The following is a 19,089-nucleotide window of genomic DNA, read 5'->3' on the forward strand; positions in this document are numbered from 1 at the left end:
CACATTTCCATTATTTCACACTGATTTCATAATAGTTTGATGGGTTCAATATGATATGAACTCTGGTGAGGGTGTGCCTTTAATTCCTTTTGCTATCAGTGTTTAGTGCCTTGGACTCGCATATTATTACAAAAAAGCAATAATCGTATTTAAAAAAACATCCAAAGCAGTCATTACACAAGTCTTGCTATTATATCCAGGAGTCTGCCTATTATCCTAACTGCTCTTATTCACTTACCACTTGTGTTGCTGTATTTTAATGGTGTGTTAAAAGTCATGATCAAAATCTTTTCAATATCCTTTGTTATACACTACAACAAATAATACAAAAGGAACTATATATTAAGAAGCTACACCAACAGATGTTTCCGCCACACATTATTATAAATAAGAGTCATGTGCAACTGTCATATACACATAGATACATGCAGGAGAACCAAAATACATAATTAGCTTCATTTATTACATTAAAATAAATAAACCATATATATATATTTACAGTGGGTACCGAAAGTATTCAGACATACATGTTTCACTCTTTGTTATGTTGCAGCCATTTGCTAAAATAATTTAAGTTCATTTTTTTTTCTCATTAATGTACACACAGCACCCCATATTGACAGAAAAACACAGAATTGTTGACATTTTTGCAGATTTATTAAAAAAGAAAAACTGAAATATCACATGGTCCTAAGTATTCAGACCCTTTGCTGTGACACTCATATATTTAACTCAGGTGCTGTCCATTTCTTCTGATCATCCTTGAGATGGTTCTACACCTTCATTTGAGTCCAGCTGTGTTTGATTATACTGATGATTGGACTTGATTAGGAAAGCCACACACCTGTCTATATAAGACCTTACAGCTCACAGTGCATGTCAGAGCAAATGAGAATCATGAGGTCAAAGGAACTGCCTGAAGAGCTCAGAGACAGAATTGTGGCAAGGCACAGATCTGGCCAAGGTTACAAAAAAAAATCTGCTGCACTTAAGGTTCCTAAGAGCACAGTGGCCTCCATAATCCTTAAATGGAAGAAGTTTGGCACTACCAGAACCCTTCCAAAAGCTGTCCGTCCGGCCAAACTGAGCTATCGGGGGAGAAGAGCCTTGGTGAGAGAGGTAAAGACGAACCCAAAGATCACTGTGGCTGAGCTCCAGAGATGCAGTCGGGAGATGGGAGATAGTTGTAGAAAGTCAACCATCACTGCAGCCCTCCACCAGTCGGGGCTTTACTGCAGAGTGGCCCGACGGAAGCCTCTGCCCACACAGAGTTTGCTAAAAAACACCTGAAGGACTCCAAGATGGTGAGAAATAAGATTCTCTGGTCTGATGAGACTCATCACCTGTCCAATACAGTCCAAACAGTGAAGCATGGTGGTGGCAGCATCATGCTGTGGGGGTGTTTTTCAGCTGCAGGGACAGGACGACTGGTTGCAATCGAGGGAAAGATGAATGCGGCCAAGTACAGGGATATCCTGGACAAAAACCTTCTCCAGAGTGCTCAAGACCTCAGACTGGGCCGAAGGTTCACCTTCCAACAAGACAATGACCCCAAGCAAACAGCTAAAATAACGAAGGAGTGGCTTCACAACAACTCCGTGACTGTTCTTGAATGGCCCAGCCAGAGCCCTGACTTAAACCCAATTGAGCATGTCTGGAGAGACCTGAAAAAGGCTGTCCACCAACGTTTACCATCCAAACTGAAAGAACTGGAGAGGATCTGCAAGGAGAGGATCCCCAAATCCAGGTGTGAAAAACTTCCCAAAAAGAAATACGGAGCAAAGGGTCTGAATACTTAGGATCATGTGATATTTCAGTTTTTCTTTTTTAATAAATCTGCAAAAATGTCAAAAATTCTGTGTTTTTCTGTCAATATGGGGTGCTGTGTGTACATTAATGAGAAAAAAAAGAACTTAAAAGATTTTAGCAAATGGCTGCAATATAACAAAGAGTGAAAAATTTATGTCTGAATACTTTTTTTTGGAAAAATGTTGATAAAAACAAAACATAAAAACAAGTATATATATATATATATATATATATATATATATATATATATATATATATATATATATATATATATATATATATATATATATATATATATATATATATATATATATATATATATATATACTTGTTTCTATGTTTTGTTTTTATCAACACTTTTCCAAATGGTTTTGGAGAAATAAACTATATTGTGAGATATATCTGTATATAAACGATCTGTAATATCAGTAAATCCACCAACATCTCTAAAAGTTCCTATTCTTCCTTAAGATGAGAAAAAAATGGTCCGACTAAAGATCTTTAAACTTGTATATTACCATATTCAAAGATATTACTTAACTCTAAAAAATGCTGGGTTAAAAACAACCCAAGTTGGGTTGAAAATGGACTAACCCAGCCATTGGGTGGTTTTAACCCAGTGAATGAGTTGTTTTAACCCAGTGAATGGGTCGTTTTAACCCAGCGGTTGGGTTAAATGTTTGCTCAGAACAACCCAATTGATGGGTGTGGCGAGCAGCGAGGCTGCGGTCCAGCGGTCCCTCAGCATCGCTGCTCGCCACAATGGGTTAAAACAACCCAATTGCTGGGTTAGTCCATTTTCAATCCAACTTGGGTTGTTTTTAACCCAGCATTTTTTAGAGTGTTGTAAAGGGCCACGATTGGGATGTAAAATGTATAGGCATGATCTCAGCCTTCTGCAAATTTTCTTTAAATCCAGAAATGTTAACAAAAACATCTAGCAGTTTGAGCAGTTTTGCACATAAAGCTGGTTGGAGGATGTACACTGTGTGAGCATTTAGAACCTCAAAATATAAAGACATTCACATAATGAAGTGGTGGGAAAAAAAAACTTTAATTTCATCAGGCCAATCATGTGCTTTTGGATAGAAAAACAGCTTCTTTTTTATCATAATCATGTCGGCTTTGTGAAATAGGATGCAGCAAATTGATATTGTGTTCATTTTTCTTTACAGGCAATTTCATTCCTCACCCCGCTGGCTGTGATATTCGTGGTGAAGATTATACAGAGGACAGACAAGACAGAAATTAAAGAGGCTTGTTTAGGTGAGCACCAGAACCATGCCAAAGATATAGTCAACAACGCCAATGACTAATGTACATCATTCAAATCGGTACAAAATGTATGTTTCTACTATTATAAATAGGTAAAAATGGTATAATATAGAAGAATAATTGACTGGATTATTGAAAATCATTACATAGCACTCTTGATTCTCAGTTATCGATTGTATTGAACATTAATTTTCTTTAGGTTAATGGAATTAAAACATCAAGGAAACAAACTGCAAAGTTATGACAAACGTATAGAAATATGTAAAGGGAAACCCGTTAAAACATGTTAAATTAGCAGTAAGAAAAATTAAGTAAAATTAAAACGAAATTTCCGTTGACAGATAAATAAATGTTTTTTTAATAGTAATGCTCTGGCACCATTTAGCTGTCAGAAAATCTGCCGCAAAAAATTAAAAATATTTCCACATGACTCTGCAAATGTTAAGTACCGCACATATATTTACATGTTATAAAGAAATATTCACATTATGGGAAATTACCGTCATGTTTATTTTGTATATTGATGAGCACTGGGGCCACCTGGTGGCTCGGCGGCCATACGCAACTTGCGTAATTTGCGTATAGGGAGGATCGGCGCTGGGTGAGATAATAAAATATTAAAACTCAAATTAATATTTTGAGTGCAGTTATTTAATTATGTATATCCGGATATTGCGGACTCGCTCTCTTTCCATTTTGCGGCGATTGTTTTGTACACTGTAGCCTAATGGATTTTAAGATAACAAACAGGTAAGATTTTAAAACAGTTTCATCTCAAATCAATATCTCTTATCCCCATAATTATTTATGTAGTCAAACATGTAATAAGTGGTATGACTGTACCGTATCCCTTAAATGTCCATCTAGTTTGAACTTGCTAGCAACTGCTTTCTTCGCGGAAGTTTTGCTTTTAAAGAGCTAATAGTATTTTTCTACACAAGTCAATAGTTCATGTCTAATTATTTACTTATGTAGCAAATAGCTGTATAATGTAATCCAGCCGTTTGTTGTCGCTGTATTAAACCCTTCAGAGTGATGCAAGACCCCGCCGATCACCCTGTCAGGGTTTATTACAACCAGCTGGATGTACATTTATACTCATTTAACGAATACCCATAATGTACCATCTCTGTTTCACCGACCTGTCATCAATAATTCCTTATTTTATTGACAATGAATAATTTGCTCCTTTTAAAACAAGGGTTGCATGAAACCTCTTAAGTGGTTGTATCCCTAAGGGGGAAAAATCCCTGAGGCAAGGGATTTCTTTAAGAGCGTTGCAACAAACGTCTTTACCGCCACTTCAAGTGTTTATACTAAGCATTTCGCGATAGTTTCTGGCAAAACACGGCAATCGAGAAGCAGTTACTATAGTTACGAAATCTAGCGCAATAAAACAGAACATAACAGACCACTGACTTTTAAACAGACGGAAATTAGATAAAAAAAGGTCATATTCCTCCATTCAGATTCATTTGAATAAATCATGATTTTTAAATTTCTAAATTTTCTGGAATTTAGTGGAAACAGCCCAAACTGTCTGCTAGAGCACACAGGGACTGAGATACACACTTTCAAAATGAATTTATAACCAAAAAAATCAAAAAGCGAGGGAGTAATTAGAGCTCAGACAACATATACTTACATGTTTATCACTTTTAGCAGTGGTTTATGAAACTTCAAAGGATTTCCTGTAAAATGACACCAAAATTTTAAATTTAGGCCACTGTATGTGGGTAAGGGAAGCTTTTAAATTTGGGTAGGCCAAATCCAGATGGAAATGGTACCAGAGTAATTTAGTGTAAATAAGTTCATTTATGTAAAACAAATGCCAAAGTGATGCATATCTCCAGAAAGTAGAGACTCTAAGCTTTCAAATGGTACCACATATGAGTGATACATTTCAAATCCACAGTTTAAGTGGTTAAAACTAAGCTGCAAAATGGTGCCCACAATGCCTATTGGACAATCTGCCGAAACTTCTGCCCAGTCACAGTCAAATCATTTGTTTATTGCATGTTCCACATGTAATCAGTGTGCTTTGTTGTAAAGGCCCATTTAATTGGATTTCATACACTCTGCCCTATAATTCAGGAAACACACCATTCTTTTTTTTATAACACCACACATTCCCAAAGGATCTCAAATGCTGCATGTTCTCCCTTGTTGCCTTATTTGCTTGTTCAAGTTGTTCCTCAAAACCCTGTTTCTGTATTTCTTTGTTTAATCAACCATTTGGCTCCACAGTAATCACACATTCTGCAGAGAGTACACAAAAATCAACACTATGGGACTTGTACACATTTAACATTTCATACTAATTGCCTTAAGCCTCAACGAGCAGCCTGGGAATGTGATGGGTTTTTATTTGTTTTGTGCAGGGCCAACACACTCACATAAGGGACTCTTGAAAGAACTTTTCTTCTCTGCTGAATTTTATTTGTGCGGCCCAAAAATCGGCTGCTACCCTTACCGACCCAAATCACAGAATTCTGTTAAATGGTTTGTTCCCACTAATGTGAAAAGTAATTTCAACCCAAATTCATTCTCTGAACTAATCTTTTCCATACAATGAAAATAAACACATATTTACTGTCAGTCACAAATTATTACAAAACAATACCAAAAGAGCACCATTAAAGCATATCATGAAAGCCGGGCCTTCACTGTCGCTCTTAAATTTAATTTAATCTTACTGAAATATCAGCTTCAAGGTCGCACCAGGTTTGACGTCTGGTATAATGAGTTTGAAATAACTTTTTGAATGAGATTTGAGAGCTCCAGCAGATGGCAAGATTTTTGATGAATATTTCTTAAATCTATGTCTGCTTCTCACGCAAAGCTATTGTATGACGTGGATTATTTTTCTATAATTTTGTGGTGTTTTTGTTACATATTTCTCCTTTCTCCACATATTTCAGTTGAACTGCATCTTTAAAACATATTCTAAAAATCCCTGTGGCCTCCACACATGTGATTATGGATATTATGGAGACTTGATGGAAAATTCCAAACTGAATTGAGAATGTCACCAGAGCGAATGAGTGAACGAAGTCAAAGCCATTAAAAGAAAGTTTTACAAATCTAATTAAAAAGCCTTCGGGAGAAGAAAAAATAAAACTACCATGTGCTTTTCTATTAAGATGGCGGTTTTAAATTGCACAATTACAAAAGTGTCAGGACATTAAACCTGATTTCATTACGGAAAGACAAACAGGACCACAATGTGATCTTTCAGATGTGAAGTGTTAAAAAAAAAAGATACCATTACCGGGTGAGAGAAATGAAGACTATGAGCAGAGCATTTATTCTCAGTTTGTAAAGTACTTCTGTGGAGGGTCATGCATCACGGCAAGTTATTTCTTCCCTTCAATTCAAACATTTCAGAGGTTCCAGTGAAGTATCTTAGGTGGTGTATTTTGAGAAGACTGTTTAAACAGGCGACAGAAACCCAGAATAGAAACTCTCACTGCTAATGATGTTTCATTCAAGAAGCTTTCACAACTTTCTAATAATGCTGTCGTTCCCTTCAAACTGAACATTTTTTTGTTTCAAGCTGATGAACAGACTGTTTTAATGGGTAGAGAGACAGACAGCAGAAGTAAAAGGGGATGGTAAAGAATAGCACAGGAAGCTTTTCTGAATTTCTTTCCCAACAGTTCATTTTCAATGGAGTGTGTGGCTGTGTGTTTTACAGTGCCAGGTACAGGATTATTATCCTTAGGCCTAGAATAGTTTAAAATTACTTGTATTTATTCTTAATGCTTTTGAATTGTGTCTTGTCTATTCATGACCAGTTAATTATAGAGGGTGAATTGGCAAATCAACTTTATGTATAGAAACATATCAGGAGAATCCCAAAAGGGAAAAACTCCTCACGCTCAACCTACAATCCTCACAATCGATCCCGTCCTGCTGCCACGGCAGCTGTGGGACCCAAACCACGAGGTGCAGATGTTTGACTCTCATCTCTCAAGAGAGCATCACACCGAATGCCTTCAGGTCCCTCGAGAGAATCAAGCAAAAATAGAGCTACCTACTGCAAATGCATTGCCATGAGTGCCTCAAACTACCTTGAGAGTTGAACGCGATCCACACAAATGCCAGTGTTGTGTCCACTAGACTAAAGCGTGGAAAAGCACTCTTTCTAAAAAAGGTATACCGTGAAATGAAATAGCCACGACTATCCACATGCTCAGCGTCTGCTTGGACGCGGGAATAACTGATCTGACTTTCTCCACAGGGCAGCTTTGTGGACATAAGTGTCAAGTGCTTTAACTGGACACACCAAATGTAGCTTTTCCTGGTCCGAGTTTGAAAAGGGAGGAGGACAGAAAGGCTGCAGAGATATGGGCCATGGCACATTAGTTGGCACTTTAGGCACATACCCCGGTCTCGGGTGTGAGAATGCTTTCATCATTCCTGGTGTCAATTCTCCGCACAAAGGAGTGGTAGAAAGGGCCTATGGTTAAAAGAAACACAGTTTTCGGAGTCAGAAAATTAACTGGACAGTTTCCAATAGTTCAAAGGGAGCCAAAGATAGACCTTCCTATAGAACGGCCAGATACCAGGCCGGTACTCTTGTGCAGATTGAAGACCTAAGCCTCAAAGCACCATGGAGGAAACGTGTCACCAACCTCCCCAAAGACTTACCACCGAAAGGTACGTGTTAAGCCGCTATGGCCGCCACGTAAACCTTTAATGTAGAGGGGGATAACCCTACGGAGAACCGTTCCAGCTGATTCATTTTGCACCACAAAAAATGCTCTACTTCAGTGCGTACTGTTTCCTCATGGAGGGTGTTCTGGAGTGAAGTATGGTTTCCACAACCTCAATTGAGAGACCCGAGTCTATGAGTTGGGCCCCCCTCAGAGGACAAACCCACAGCTTGCACAACTCTGGGCAGGGGTGAAAGACTGAAAGACAGAAGGTCCCCCCTGATCGGAATTTACCAAGAGGAGCTGTCAAAGAGGGACATAAGGCCCAAGAACCACACTCGGCCGGCCAGAACGGGGCTACTAGCAATAGACGGTCCCAACAGACTCTCTCCAGAACTCCCGGGAGCAGAGCGATTGGGGGAAAAGCATACAGATGCACCATGGCATCCAGCCCTAGAGGAGCTGGATGCGTGAGGCAGATCTAGAGCAGACAGTGTAATGTCCTGGCCAAACTCCCTCCATATCTGCTCCACCACCTTGGGGTGGAGCCTCTATCCCCCGGGCCTCCTTTCCTGCCTTGACAGGATGTCTGGCCCCAGGTTTCGAGCCCACAGGAGGATCAGGTGCACCAGTTTATAAAGTAGGCATGACTTTAGACCCCCCTGACTATTTATATATATGCTACCACCAATGTGTTGTCTGTATGGACTTGTCTGTAGGTCTGGGAGGAAGTGTTTCAAAGCTAGAAAGACAGCCATCATCTCCAGGCAGTTTATGTGCCACGAAATATGTTGGTCCCTATACACAACCTGTGCTGAGTGACCACTCATGATCTCTCCCCAGCTCGTGAGAGAAGCATCTGTCATAAGTGTCGACAAGGAGCTAATATCAACCAATCGTCGATATGAATTAATGCGCAAATGCCCTGGAGTAGCAGTGGAGCCAAAGCTGCATCCATGCATTTGGTGAAAGTGCAGGGTGATAGAGCTAGAATGAAGGGAAGAACCTAATATTGCTATGCTTCGCCCCCAAAAGCAAACCTCAGGAATCTCCTGTGTTGTGGAAGGATGGATACGTGGAAGTATGCGTCCTTGAGGTCTATCGTGACAAACCAGTCCTCGAATCTGATTTGAGCCATTATTTGTTTCAATGTTAACTTCTTGAACTTGAAATCTTTGACCGAGTGACCGTTTGATCAGTTGGCACAGATCTAGAACAGGACGTAAACCCTCATCTTTCTTTGCAACGATGAAGTATCGGCTGTAGAACACGGACTCTCTCTCCGATGGAAGAACATGCTCTATGGCCCCCTTGTTCCAATAGAGTTACTACTTCTTGTTCCATTATCAGAGCCTGTTTGGGGCTGACCACTGAAGGAATGACCCTGTTGAAATCGAGGATGGGTAAGAACTAATTTCTGTAGCCTCTGGTCTACTAAGGGAAACAGTCTCTTGAGATTGGCCTTTGGTGTTATGCGAGAAGTCAACTCGCGCCCTGAATCAGATAATGGGCAGGAAACAACTGAACTAGCTCCTCTAGTAACTTCCTCTGAGTGTGCGAGTCTCCTAGTACCACAACGAACCCAGGTGGACACTGAGACCTGAACTCGCTGGAAAGTGCTGTGCCCCGAAGCACCAATGGTGGCGAGGTTGGCAGAACCATATAATGTGGTGTTGACTGTTCCCCCTCTGAGGGGTCTGCCATAAGCATCAGCAACTCTGATTTCACATCTGCTTCAAGACGCAATCACCCAGAGGTGTTCCCACAGCATCGCTACTATGACGTAGCACAAGTTCCCTCGAAAGGGAAGTTGAAATATTTGTAAAAATTATGATTTTCCATCCCACTTTTAACTCTCTGTCAAAAACACAGTTTCAAGGGAAATTACCTCTTTCAGAATTGCAAGTAAACGCCAACAGCATATGTGACGTTAATGGAAGTATTGTTCCCTATTGTTCCTTCACAAAACCCAGTTTGGGAAACCCAAAAATGTTTAATGTTTAATTTTTTTTTTCTTTTTTTTTTTTTCTTTGTATTCTTATATCAATATGGAATATTATTCTATTCAAATCAACATGATACAAGTATCAAAACTTGTTTTTTATAACACAAAATTGTGACTTTATTTCACACAATCCTGACTTTGTAACATTTGCAAGTTTATATTTTGCAATTCTAAGAAAAAAGGTATGTCAAAAGTAATCAAAAGGTAGATTATATGATCTAAAATGTGTAATGTATTAGATTGTTACTAATTATAATTCTCACCATGTAATCTGAAATCAATAACAGCCAACAATTTGTAAGTAATCTACCCTGCATTGGTAATTAGATTAGATTACATTAGATTAAACTTTATTGTCATTACACAAGTACAAGTACAAGGCAACGAAATGCAGTTTAGGTCTAACCAGAAGTGCAATAGCAGCAAGTACAGGATATACAACGGTTGCATAAGTGCAGGACATGGATATGTACTGAATATATATAAATATGTATAAATAGAGAGATGGTTATTACTATAAACTATAAACAGAACTGAATTTTCAGGTGAATATGTACAGTACAGTGAATAAATATACAGATGGCTATTACTATAAACAGAGTTTACAGGTGAATATATACTATGAATTTAATATAATATACAGATGGCTATTACTATAAACAGAATTTTACAGATGGAGGTATGCAATGATATGTTATAGTATATAGATTATAGTAGTGGATTAAGGTAGTGCAATAAATTATGGACAGAAGCTATCCGAGTAATGGCTTTGATTCAGTGAGTGAGGGTGGTTAATGCAAAGGATAGTTATGTCTACTCACTCTCCATTATTATCAAGCACTTGAAAAGGTTTTACAGTAAACAAGAAATTTCAGTTGAAACCTACAAAGATTTAAAATGTATTTTAAAAAAAACTTGCTATGTGTACTGTGCTAGACTAACTGGGTCTTCACAGCACTTACATATTGTTGCTCTTTGGACAAAAACATCTGCTGAATGGTTAAATGTAAATATAATAAGTATTTAACAGGCATAAATAGTGAACACAACTGTTGCTGTATAGGACATAATAGTGTTGTTTTAAGGTCACTTAACTGTGAATGCTGTCAAGGAAACAAAGTCATTATTAACCTGCCTGTCTCTTGTTTTCTCTATTTTGCAGCGGTATCTCTTGCACTAGCTCTGAACGGCGTCTTCACAAATACCATCAAGTTGATAGTCGGCAGGTAATGTAAAAACATGATTTCTGTACCTTTCCATCAGAATTTTATACCACTTTAAAGGAACGTTCCGGGTTCAATAAAAACTGAATCACAGAAACGATTTAGACTCATCTTTCAGTATTCTTTACAAAAAAAAACAAAAACAAATCACAGCTATAGTAAGGCGCTTACAATGGAAGTAATCAAGGCTAGGTGATAAATGTTAAAATACACACTGGAGGGGTGAACAAAGACAGACACAGTGGTGCAGAATACAAGCTATGGATTAGATGGGCGCAGTTAGCAAACAATGGTGGACTTCTCATGTTTTGTATCATAGGTTCTCTCAGTGCTGTAGCTGCACCCTCCAGGTATTTCGATTGTCTAGAATCACAGAAATGTATTGGCTGATGGAGCTTACACACCCCACCGTGGCACATGTCACCTATATCTCAAAAGGACATGCTCGTGGCATCACTCCTCAGATTTATTTTCTTCAGTAAGTGGTTTATCTGACATATGTAGTGAGTCGTTATCTTCCTATTCTGCCATTAGGGCATAATTTTCAGATAACTGTATGTGAGTGATTTATTACAAATGATGACACATGAAATGTGTGTGAAGTACTTGATCTACCTATCTGACTGTCGACTCTGAGGAAAGAAGTATGTTCGGCAACTTCTGCACAATGTATCTTGCTGGGTTTTACAAACCATACAACATGGATAAACCAATTCCGATGTGGTTATTCTTGCTTCAACAGAGTGTTTTCCATGACTGTTGTCCAGTACTAAAGGAAAACTCCAGTACTGAGTCAGGAAATACTTTCTCTTTTGGAGAAAGGAACCATAGAGGAAGTGCCTACTTCCCAGGTAGAGTCTGGTTTCTCGAGTTGCTTGCAAGGGATTTTGTACTCTTTTACTTTGAACATGACCCTGGTTTTTGATGCAGGGTGTCTGGCTAGGTGTCTGTCATCGCAAGTCGATCACGACGGATGCCTCTTTGGTAGGCTGGGGCATGGTCTCTCAAGACCGTCCAGTCTATTGAGTCTGAAAGCGCACCCAGCTCTGTTGGTGGTTTTTCTGACATTGAAAAGAAAATCCTTCTGGACTCTCGGTACTGCCCAGTGTTGATCAGAATGGACAACATGTTGGTGATCTCTTATCTGAATCATCAAGGGGGAATACATTCTCACTCCCTGTAAAAGTTAGCGAGGCACGTTCTACTCTGGACACAGAAGAAGTTTCTGTCTCTTAAGGGGGGGGGGGGGGCTTTTTTTTCTAAGGCCATAATATTTTTTCAGTTGTTTTAAATGGGAGTGTTGCTATTAATCAATGTCAGCAGTGTGATGATGCACTGAGCACTTCGTTGACGCTGAGACATGCGTGCCCGGCGGGACAAATACCACAGTGACCAATTGTCCCTTCCTGATTGCATAACAACAACAGACAACAACAAGAAGAACAATGGAACATAATCATCCAAAAAGGGCCAGAGCAAGTACTTTACATGTCTTCATTTTTATATTCAGAAGCAAACTATCTGCAAAATCAGATACTAGAAAAGGCCAATTCACACTGCACTGACAAATGCAGAAAAATGGCAACAGTCACCAGATTATATCATGTCACTTCTCAGACATTCTAATATCGATTCATGATGTTCAATTGGTGAAAACAGACTCCGACAGGGGTAACACGGATCAGTGTGTAGACAAAACTAATCAAGGCACAGTTTGAGGACCATAAGAGGAGGTTACACCCTTAAGTAGTACACTAAAAAAAAAAAAAATCAGGTCTCCAATTGAAAATGTTCTAGTGACTGATCACATCTTAATTTTTTCTATTTGCATTTTTCAAGACAAATTGAATTTCTGTGAATTAAATTGCATCAATTCACAGAAATTCACTTGGGCCAACTGAAAAATGTAGATGTGATCAGTCACTAGAAAATGTTCAATTGGAGACCTGATTTTTTTTTACAGTGTAAGTGTGGTCTGACCGAGGTTTGATAAGATAAAGGTGTATCTGTTTGACCTTTAGACCTGGTCTCGGAGCACTCTAATTGATTCTGGCCTTTCTTCTGAGATAACTGAAACCATTTTGAATTCTAGAGCTTCTATGAAGCGTCTTTATTCTTAGAAGTCACGGCTCTTTGTGTTGTGGTGAAGGGAGTGGGAGTTGGACCCAGTCCACTGCCCTATTGGTTCAGTGGGAACATTCATTGGTTTCCCGCTAAGGCCTACACGTATTCCTTCATGGGACTGATGGACTCTCAGTTTGAACTGTTGGAGTCAGCCTCATGGAGTTTTTCTTAAGATGGTCTCTTAAGACAGTCTTACTATTGTCTCTATCCTCTCTTAAGAGGATCAGAGACTTAGTGAGCCCTTCCAGTTTGGATTTCATTCCTGGCTTGGTGAAGATCTTGTTGCGACATAGATCGTGGTATGTTGCCAAGGTTCCCCCACCTTTTGAGTCTCGGGAGGATGAAAGGTTGCACACTCTTTGTCCAGTTATGACATTAAGGGTTCACGTTGACCACACTAGCCAGTGGTGTAGGACTGAGCAGCAATTTGTCTGTTACAGTGGTTGTAACAAGGATGCAGCTGCTACTAAGAAGAGAAATGCTATCTCTGCAGCTTACCATGCTCATGAATTGACTTTGCCTCTGGGCATTCATGCAAACTCTACTAGGAGAGTAACTTCTTCCCAAGCATTGTTTAGCGGAGGAGGATATTTAGGTTGCGGTTGGCTGGACCTCTCTGAACACTTTTATCTGATTTTTCAATCTTAATTTTGGTTTGACCCCTGGCTCCCAGGTTTTATCTGCTTGAGTGGGTCAGTGTTCACGGCTGATAAACCTAAGCTCACTAAGTGGTGGAATGACCTGCCTATCTCCACCGGAGCTGCTGAGTCTATAGCCATTCAGAAACTGCTGAAGATGCATCTTTTTTTTACAACTAGCTACTGATGCAGCGCAAGTGAACCTCTGTCCTGCTTTTGCTTCCTTTGTTGGCAATCTGAGGGGTGATGGCATAAGCAAATCTTTTTGAGGCATAGGTGACATAAATAGGTGTGTTTACATTGAGTATTGTATTCCGATTTCAATTGGTTTAAAAGTCCAATCCCAATAAAAATACTCCATGTAAACACCTCAATCGAAATGAAAATGCCCAAAACGATTGAAATTTCCATCAGTTTGAGGGGAGTGGGATAAACCTTTTCTAATTCGTTCGATAGGACATGTAAACACTTGATCGGATTAAAAACCAAAACTGGAAAGCACATGCAATGTCTTAGAAATGGAGTAATGGCGTATGACGCACGGAACAAGCTTAGAATAAATACATATAATAAATGACATTTAATAGATTACTGTTGTGACAATCTAAATTTCTCTTTCCACTCATTGTCTGTGAAGTGGTTCAAGTAGATTTCCTACTTGTACCATGTGACCGTGATTTTGCCAATTAAGACATATTTAGTTGATCCTGGAACAAAATTCCTGTCCAAAAATGTAGTCCTAAACCATCTCCCTACCCCAAAACCTAACCTTACCCATAACTTCTCCCTAAAATAAGAGGGAAATTATAGGTGAATAACACTGATGTAGAAGCATGTAACCTTGGTTGTAAGCCAAAACCTGACATAAACTGTAAACTTGTCTCTCAAATCTGAATGGTTGATTGAAATGTTGTTCCAGGACCAACAAAGAAGTTGATCCAGTACATGTTGTACTTGAAATCACGTCCATGTTGGAGCAGGGTTGGAACTAAACTCTGCAGGGCTGTAGCCCTCCAGGAACTGGGTTTTGCAGCTCTGTATTAGGATATTTGTGGTAATGTTTGTGATCATGTTTTTACCATTGGAGATCTCTGATACTGATCTTAATCTCAGGCCAAGGCCAGACTACTTCCACCGCTGTTTCCCTGATGGCCAAATGAATGTCAAGATGCTGTGTACTGGAGAGCCAGACCTGGTGTCTGAGGGCCGGAAGAGTTTTCCCAGCAGCCATTCCTCCTGTAAGTGCCAATGCGTAAGCTTAACACATGATTGATTTGCTTTAGTTGTATATATTTGTCTAAACTTTTGGTTACGCTTCATATTAAGGTGACATAGTTACAGTGTACTAAGTCAAATAAGTTATGAGTAATATGAATTAACTACATGTAGCTACTTACAGTAGCCTACTATAGAGTTACAGCTAGGGTTAGGGTTAGTTGTAATTATGCATAATTTACGTAGTAACTATGTGACCTTAAAATAAAGTGTTACCAAACTATCAAACCTGTATAAGGGAGCATGTAGTGTCAGTTGTAACAGGCAGCAGCTGCTCCAATCAGCACCAAGATACAGTGATGCAAACAGACATTTTTTACATTCTCATTCTAATTCAATTCACATTTATTTGTATAGCGCTTTTCACAATACATATCATTTCAAAGCAGCTTTACAGGAAATGCATGAATGTGTGATCTGTTTTCAGAGGTGACTGTGTCCAAGTTATAAATTTCAGAAATGTGCATATACAAATCACGCAGTTAGCTAACAATGTATTAATTTAAACACTGTATTACTTTAAGGCATAAACAATGAGCTCATTGAACTAAAGAATACATGTTGTTAACAAATGATTAGGATATATAGAAAAATTTAGCATTAGGTGCTTTTTGATTGCGTCATCTGAACACTGCAAAATATGCTTTTCTTACTTAGTATTTTTGTCTTGTTTCCAGTCCAAATATCTAAACATTTCTTAAAATCTACATTCTTAAATAAAGATGCTTTTACTAGGTAAATAAAATGACATAAGATATTTTTTCTTGATTTCTGGGGGAAAAAAATCAAAATGCAGTGAGTTTTTTGCTTAAAACAAGCACAATGATCTGCCAATGGGGTAAGAAAAATAATCTTGTTTCTGTTTGGGACAAAAACAAGCCCATTGGCAGATCATTTTGCTTGTTTTAATGATTGTTTATTGATTTTTTCCCCCCAGAAATCGAGAAAAAATATCTTGTGTCATTTTACTTATCTAGTAAAAGCATCTTGATTTAAGAGTTTTTAGATATTTGGACTAGAAACAAGACAAAAATACTAAATAAGAAGAGCATTTTTTTGCAGTGAAGTCCTCGCAGGAGTTGGAGTCGTCATTCTCCCCTGTGCGTTTACTGCATATCAGCAATATATTCATACCAATAACCATTGTATCCCAGACATTTGTGTTTGGGGTAGAAAAGCCGATTTTAAAATATAAAGAATATTGCGTTGTCATTTATTATAAAAAATTTATATTATAACAAATTTTTGTATATTTTGTATAACTGTACCTACTGTATGAGTTAACATTATTAGTTTGTGTCAGTGTCTAGTTTCTAGCTAGTATATAAAATGGATGTCATTAAACAATATTTTGAACTTTGAACCTTTATCTTCGTGCACTTCATACTACACAACATTGTGACATGTATATGTTTAAATGAAATATGGCACTCGAGTTAGGCATGAAATAAAGACTGTAGATACCAGAGAGTTCACTCATATTACTATTAATGGGAAACTGCAACATGCAATATGACAGAATTTGCAAGGACTTGCACTTATGAATGCATATGTGCATTGCTGGATGAACCTAAAATATGAGCTTTAACGTCTGCTCGAGGAGAAATCACATTCATGAGAGTCAGACTGAATGCCGATTTGAAAAAATTCTATTCATGTGAGTTTGTCAAGCAGTTTGAAGATTTCAGCAATTCCCAATTAAAGCAGATAGGACTTGACTTTGCATGCATGAAATAGCTACCTGGAGGCATTGGGGGGTTTAAAAGTCTAGTCATCTCCGTAACTTGTATTAGTGTCTGTCAGTGTCGAAAACCCTGTTTAGCAAAGGTATGAAGTTGGAAAGGGAAGTAAATATTTAAAAGCCTTTGCAGCTATCTTAGGATATTACGTCTTCAGCTCAGTGTCATTTGCAAACTCATTGAGTTGATGCTCTTCATGTGACATTGATATTTGTTTAACACTCATGTTAATATCACCTGCACCTGTGAGAGTGGAACCGATGTTTTCTGAAATTGCCCAAGACAGCCGGTCTGATATTCATCCAAACTGGCCCAGATCATTCTGACACCATTTTGGCAAAAATATAGTTGATAGACCAATAAACGACTGAGTAATGTGCAAATAAATTTGATAAAGAGCAAAATGGATGTGAGGGTACACTGTATTTTATTTTTTTTTAAGACAGAAAATGTACTGGTCATTTTCTGCCAGGACATTATCCAGTAATTTTACGGAAATTTTCTGTTAACCCTTAAAACACAAACTAATGCAATGTGGTATTCAAAATACAGGTAAAACACCTGTAAAAAAAAACAATACGCAAAATTCCTTCATATTTATACAGTACATTATGCCCTATTTTTACTGACTTTTTTTTACAGTGTATATCTCCTGCAGAGTTTAGCTCCAGCCCTATTCAAACACCATTCTTCAGGATGACTAGAAAGTCACAGGCTGATGAGTTTGATCAAGTTTGGAGTTAAACTCTGCAGGAAAGTGGGCCTCGGGGGCTAGAGATGAGAACCCCTTCTTTAGTGTATTGAGATGAATCTTGGTATCACAAGCATGACCTGAAGCTCAAGCATAGTTTCAAGACAGCACTACCCACTGTTCAGGAGATATGAAAATGAAAGCTTCTGAATGGTTTGCTAAAACTGCTCTCTTTTAGTTTGGTGCAGCATACCGAGTCGAATGATACCCAGTTTACACATCGGCCATTTTTCTTGTTTGCCATTTTGAATATTATCATAAAAAGCTATTTGTGAATGCATCAGCATATTTGGCCCCACTTTATATTAGGTGGCCGTAAGTACTATGTACTTACATAAAAAAATAAGTATAATGTACATACTGTTTTCAAATTGTATTGCAAAACACTTTTGCTGATATTGAGGTGGAATACGGGTAGGGTTAGGGACAGGTGTGGTGGTATGGGTAAGTTTAAGGGTAGAGTTAGGTGTAAGGGAATTGTCAACTGTGTAATTACAAATGTGACTACAGAAATTAATTACAGATGTAATTACATGCAGGTATTTTTTTAAATGTAAGTACAATGTAAAAACATGTATTTACACAATAAGTGCAATGTATCAAATTATTAATTAAAATTTTAGTACATAGTAGTTAAGACCACCCTAATATTAAGTGGGTCCGCATATTTTGTATCAAACTTGATATGTGAAATTTGCATAAATTGTACTAGCTTTTTAAAAAATTTTATGACACTGGTTTTGATAGATTCCTTGAGTCCTACCGTGAACGATGATACCAATTATTTTTGTTTGAAATCCGCCATCCGCCATTTTTTAATTCTTTGAAAACTTACTTTTCAAACTCCTTCTAGATCATTGGTCTGATTTTCAGAAAAGTTTGCGCACGTGTGTATGTACGGTTCGCGTTATTTTCACATCGGGCCGGCCAAGTAATACAAAAATCACATTCCAATCAATCGCGGGTGGATGAGAGATGAATCTTTGTGCTTGTTTGATGAGTCCTGTGAGCGTTTCCCCAGACGATTCCCACATGTAGGCTACTGAGGGGAGCTGAAGCTCATTAAATATGCAAATCTTATCCAATCCTAGCCGTGGGCGTTTACTTTCAAGTGTTCAGTGCGGCACGCCCATAGAAACCGACAGTTTCTTCAGAGAGCCTCAAAACCAAGGCAGAAAATAGCCTATTACTTATTCATTATAATGTTTTTGAATGTAAAAACCACACGAATGTCATAAGTTGACCTCAGACAACAGTATAAAAAAATTAAAAAGCCAGTTCATGACACCTTTAAAAGCAGCCCAGGACTGGCCTACAGCAAACACTGAACCAGATTATTTAAATATTTAGAATCAGAAGACGCCAATCAGCTTGTGCCATGCAATATGTGGTGAAGAAGTGATTGCATGCAGATTGCATGTAAAGGACCAATCAGCCAGCACCATTGAGATATGAAAAGGGATTAGATATTGAACACCACACAGCAACATTACTGACTTTTTAGGTAATTGCATCAAGTGACAACAACATCTGCTGTCAAGGACACTGAATGTGCCTTCTACTACAGTGGTTCCAAACCCTTGTCCTCAAGC

General features: G+C 38.4%; 1 protein-coding gene across 1 annotated transcript in view; it reads left to right on the top strand.

Moving 5' to 3' along the window:
• The window catches only part of plpp4 (phospholipid phosphatase 4), a gene marked incomplete at both ends in the record, with an annotated part of 215,343 nt that overhangs the window by 155,160 nt on the left and 41,094 nt on the right, over positions 1-19,089 (top strand). Inside the window, 3 exons of the mRNA XM_079842887.1 lie at positions 2,985-3,075; positions 10,910-10,973; positions 14,846-14,970. Of these exons, the coding sequence (XP_079699013.1) occupies positions 2,985-3,075; positions 10,910-10,973; positions 14,846-14,970 (280 nt within the window). The remainder of the gene's footprint in view (positions 1-2,984; positions 3,076-10,909; positions 10,974-14,845; positions 14,971-19,089) is intronic.

The sequence above is a fragment of the Gobio gobio genome (assembly GCF_949357685.1).
Source record: "Gobio gobio genome assembly, chromosome: 18".
In the NCBI taxonomy this organism is placed as follows: Eukaryota; Metazoa; Chordata; class Actinopteri; order Cypriniformes; family Gobionidae; genus Gobio; species Gobio gobio.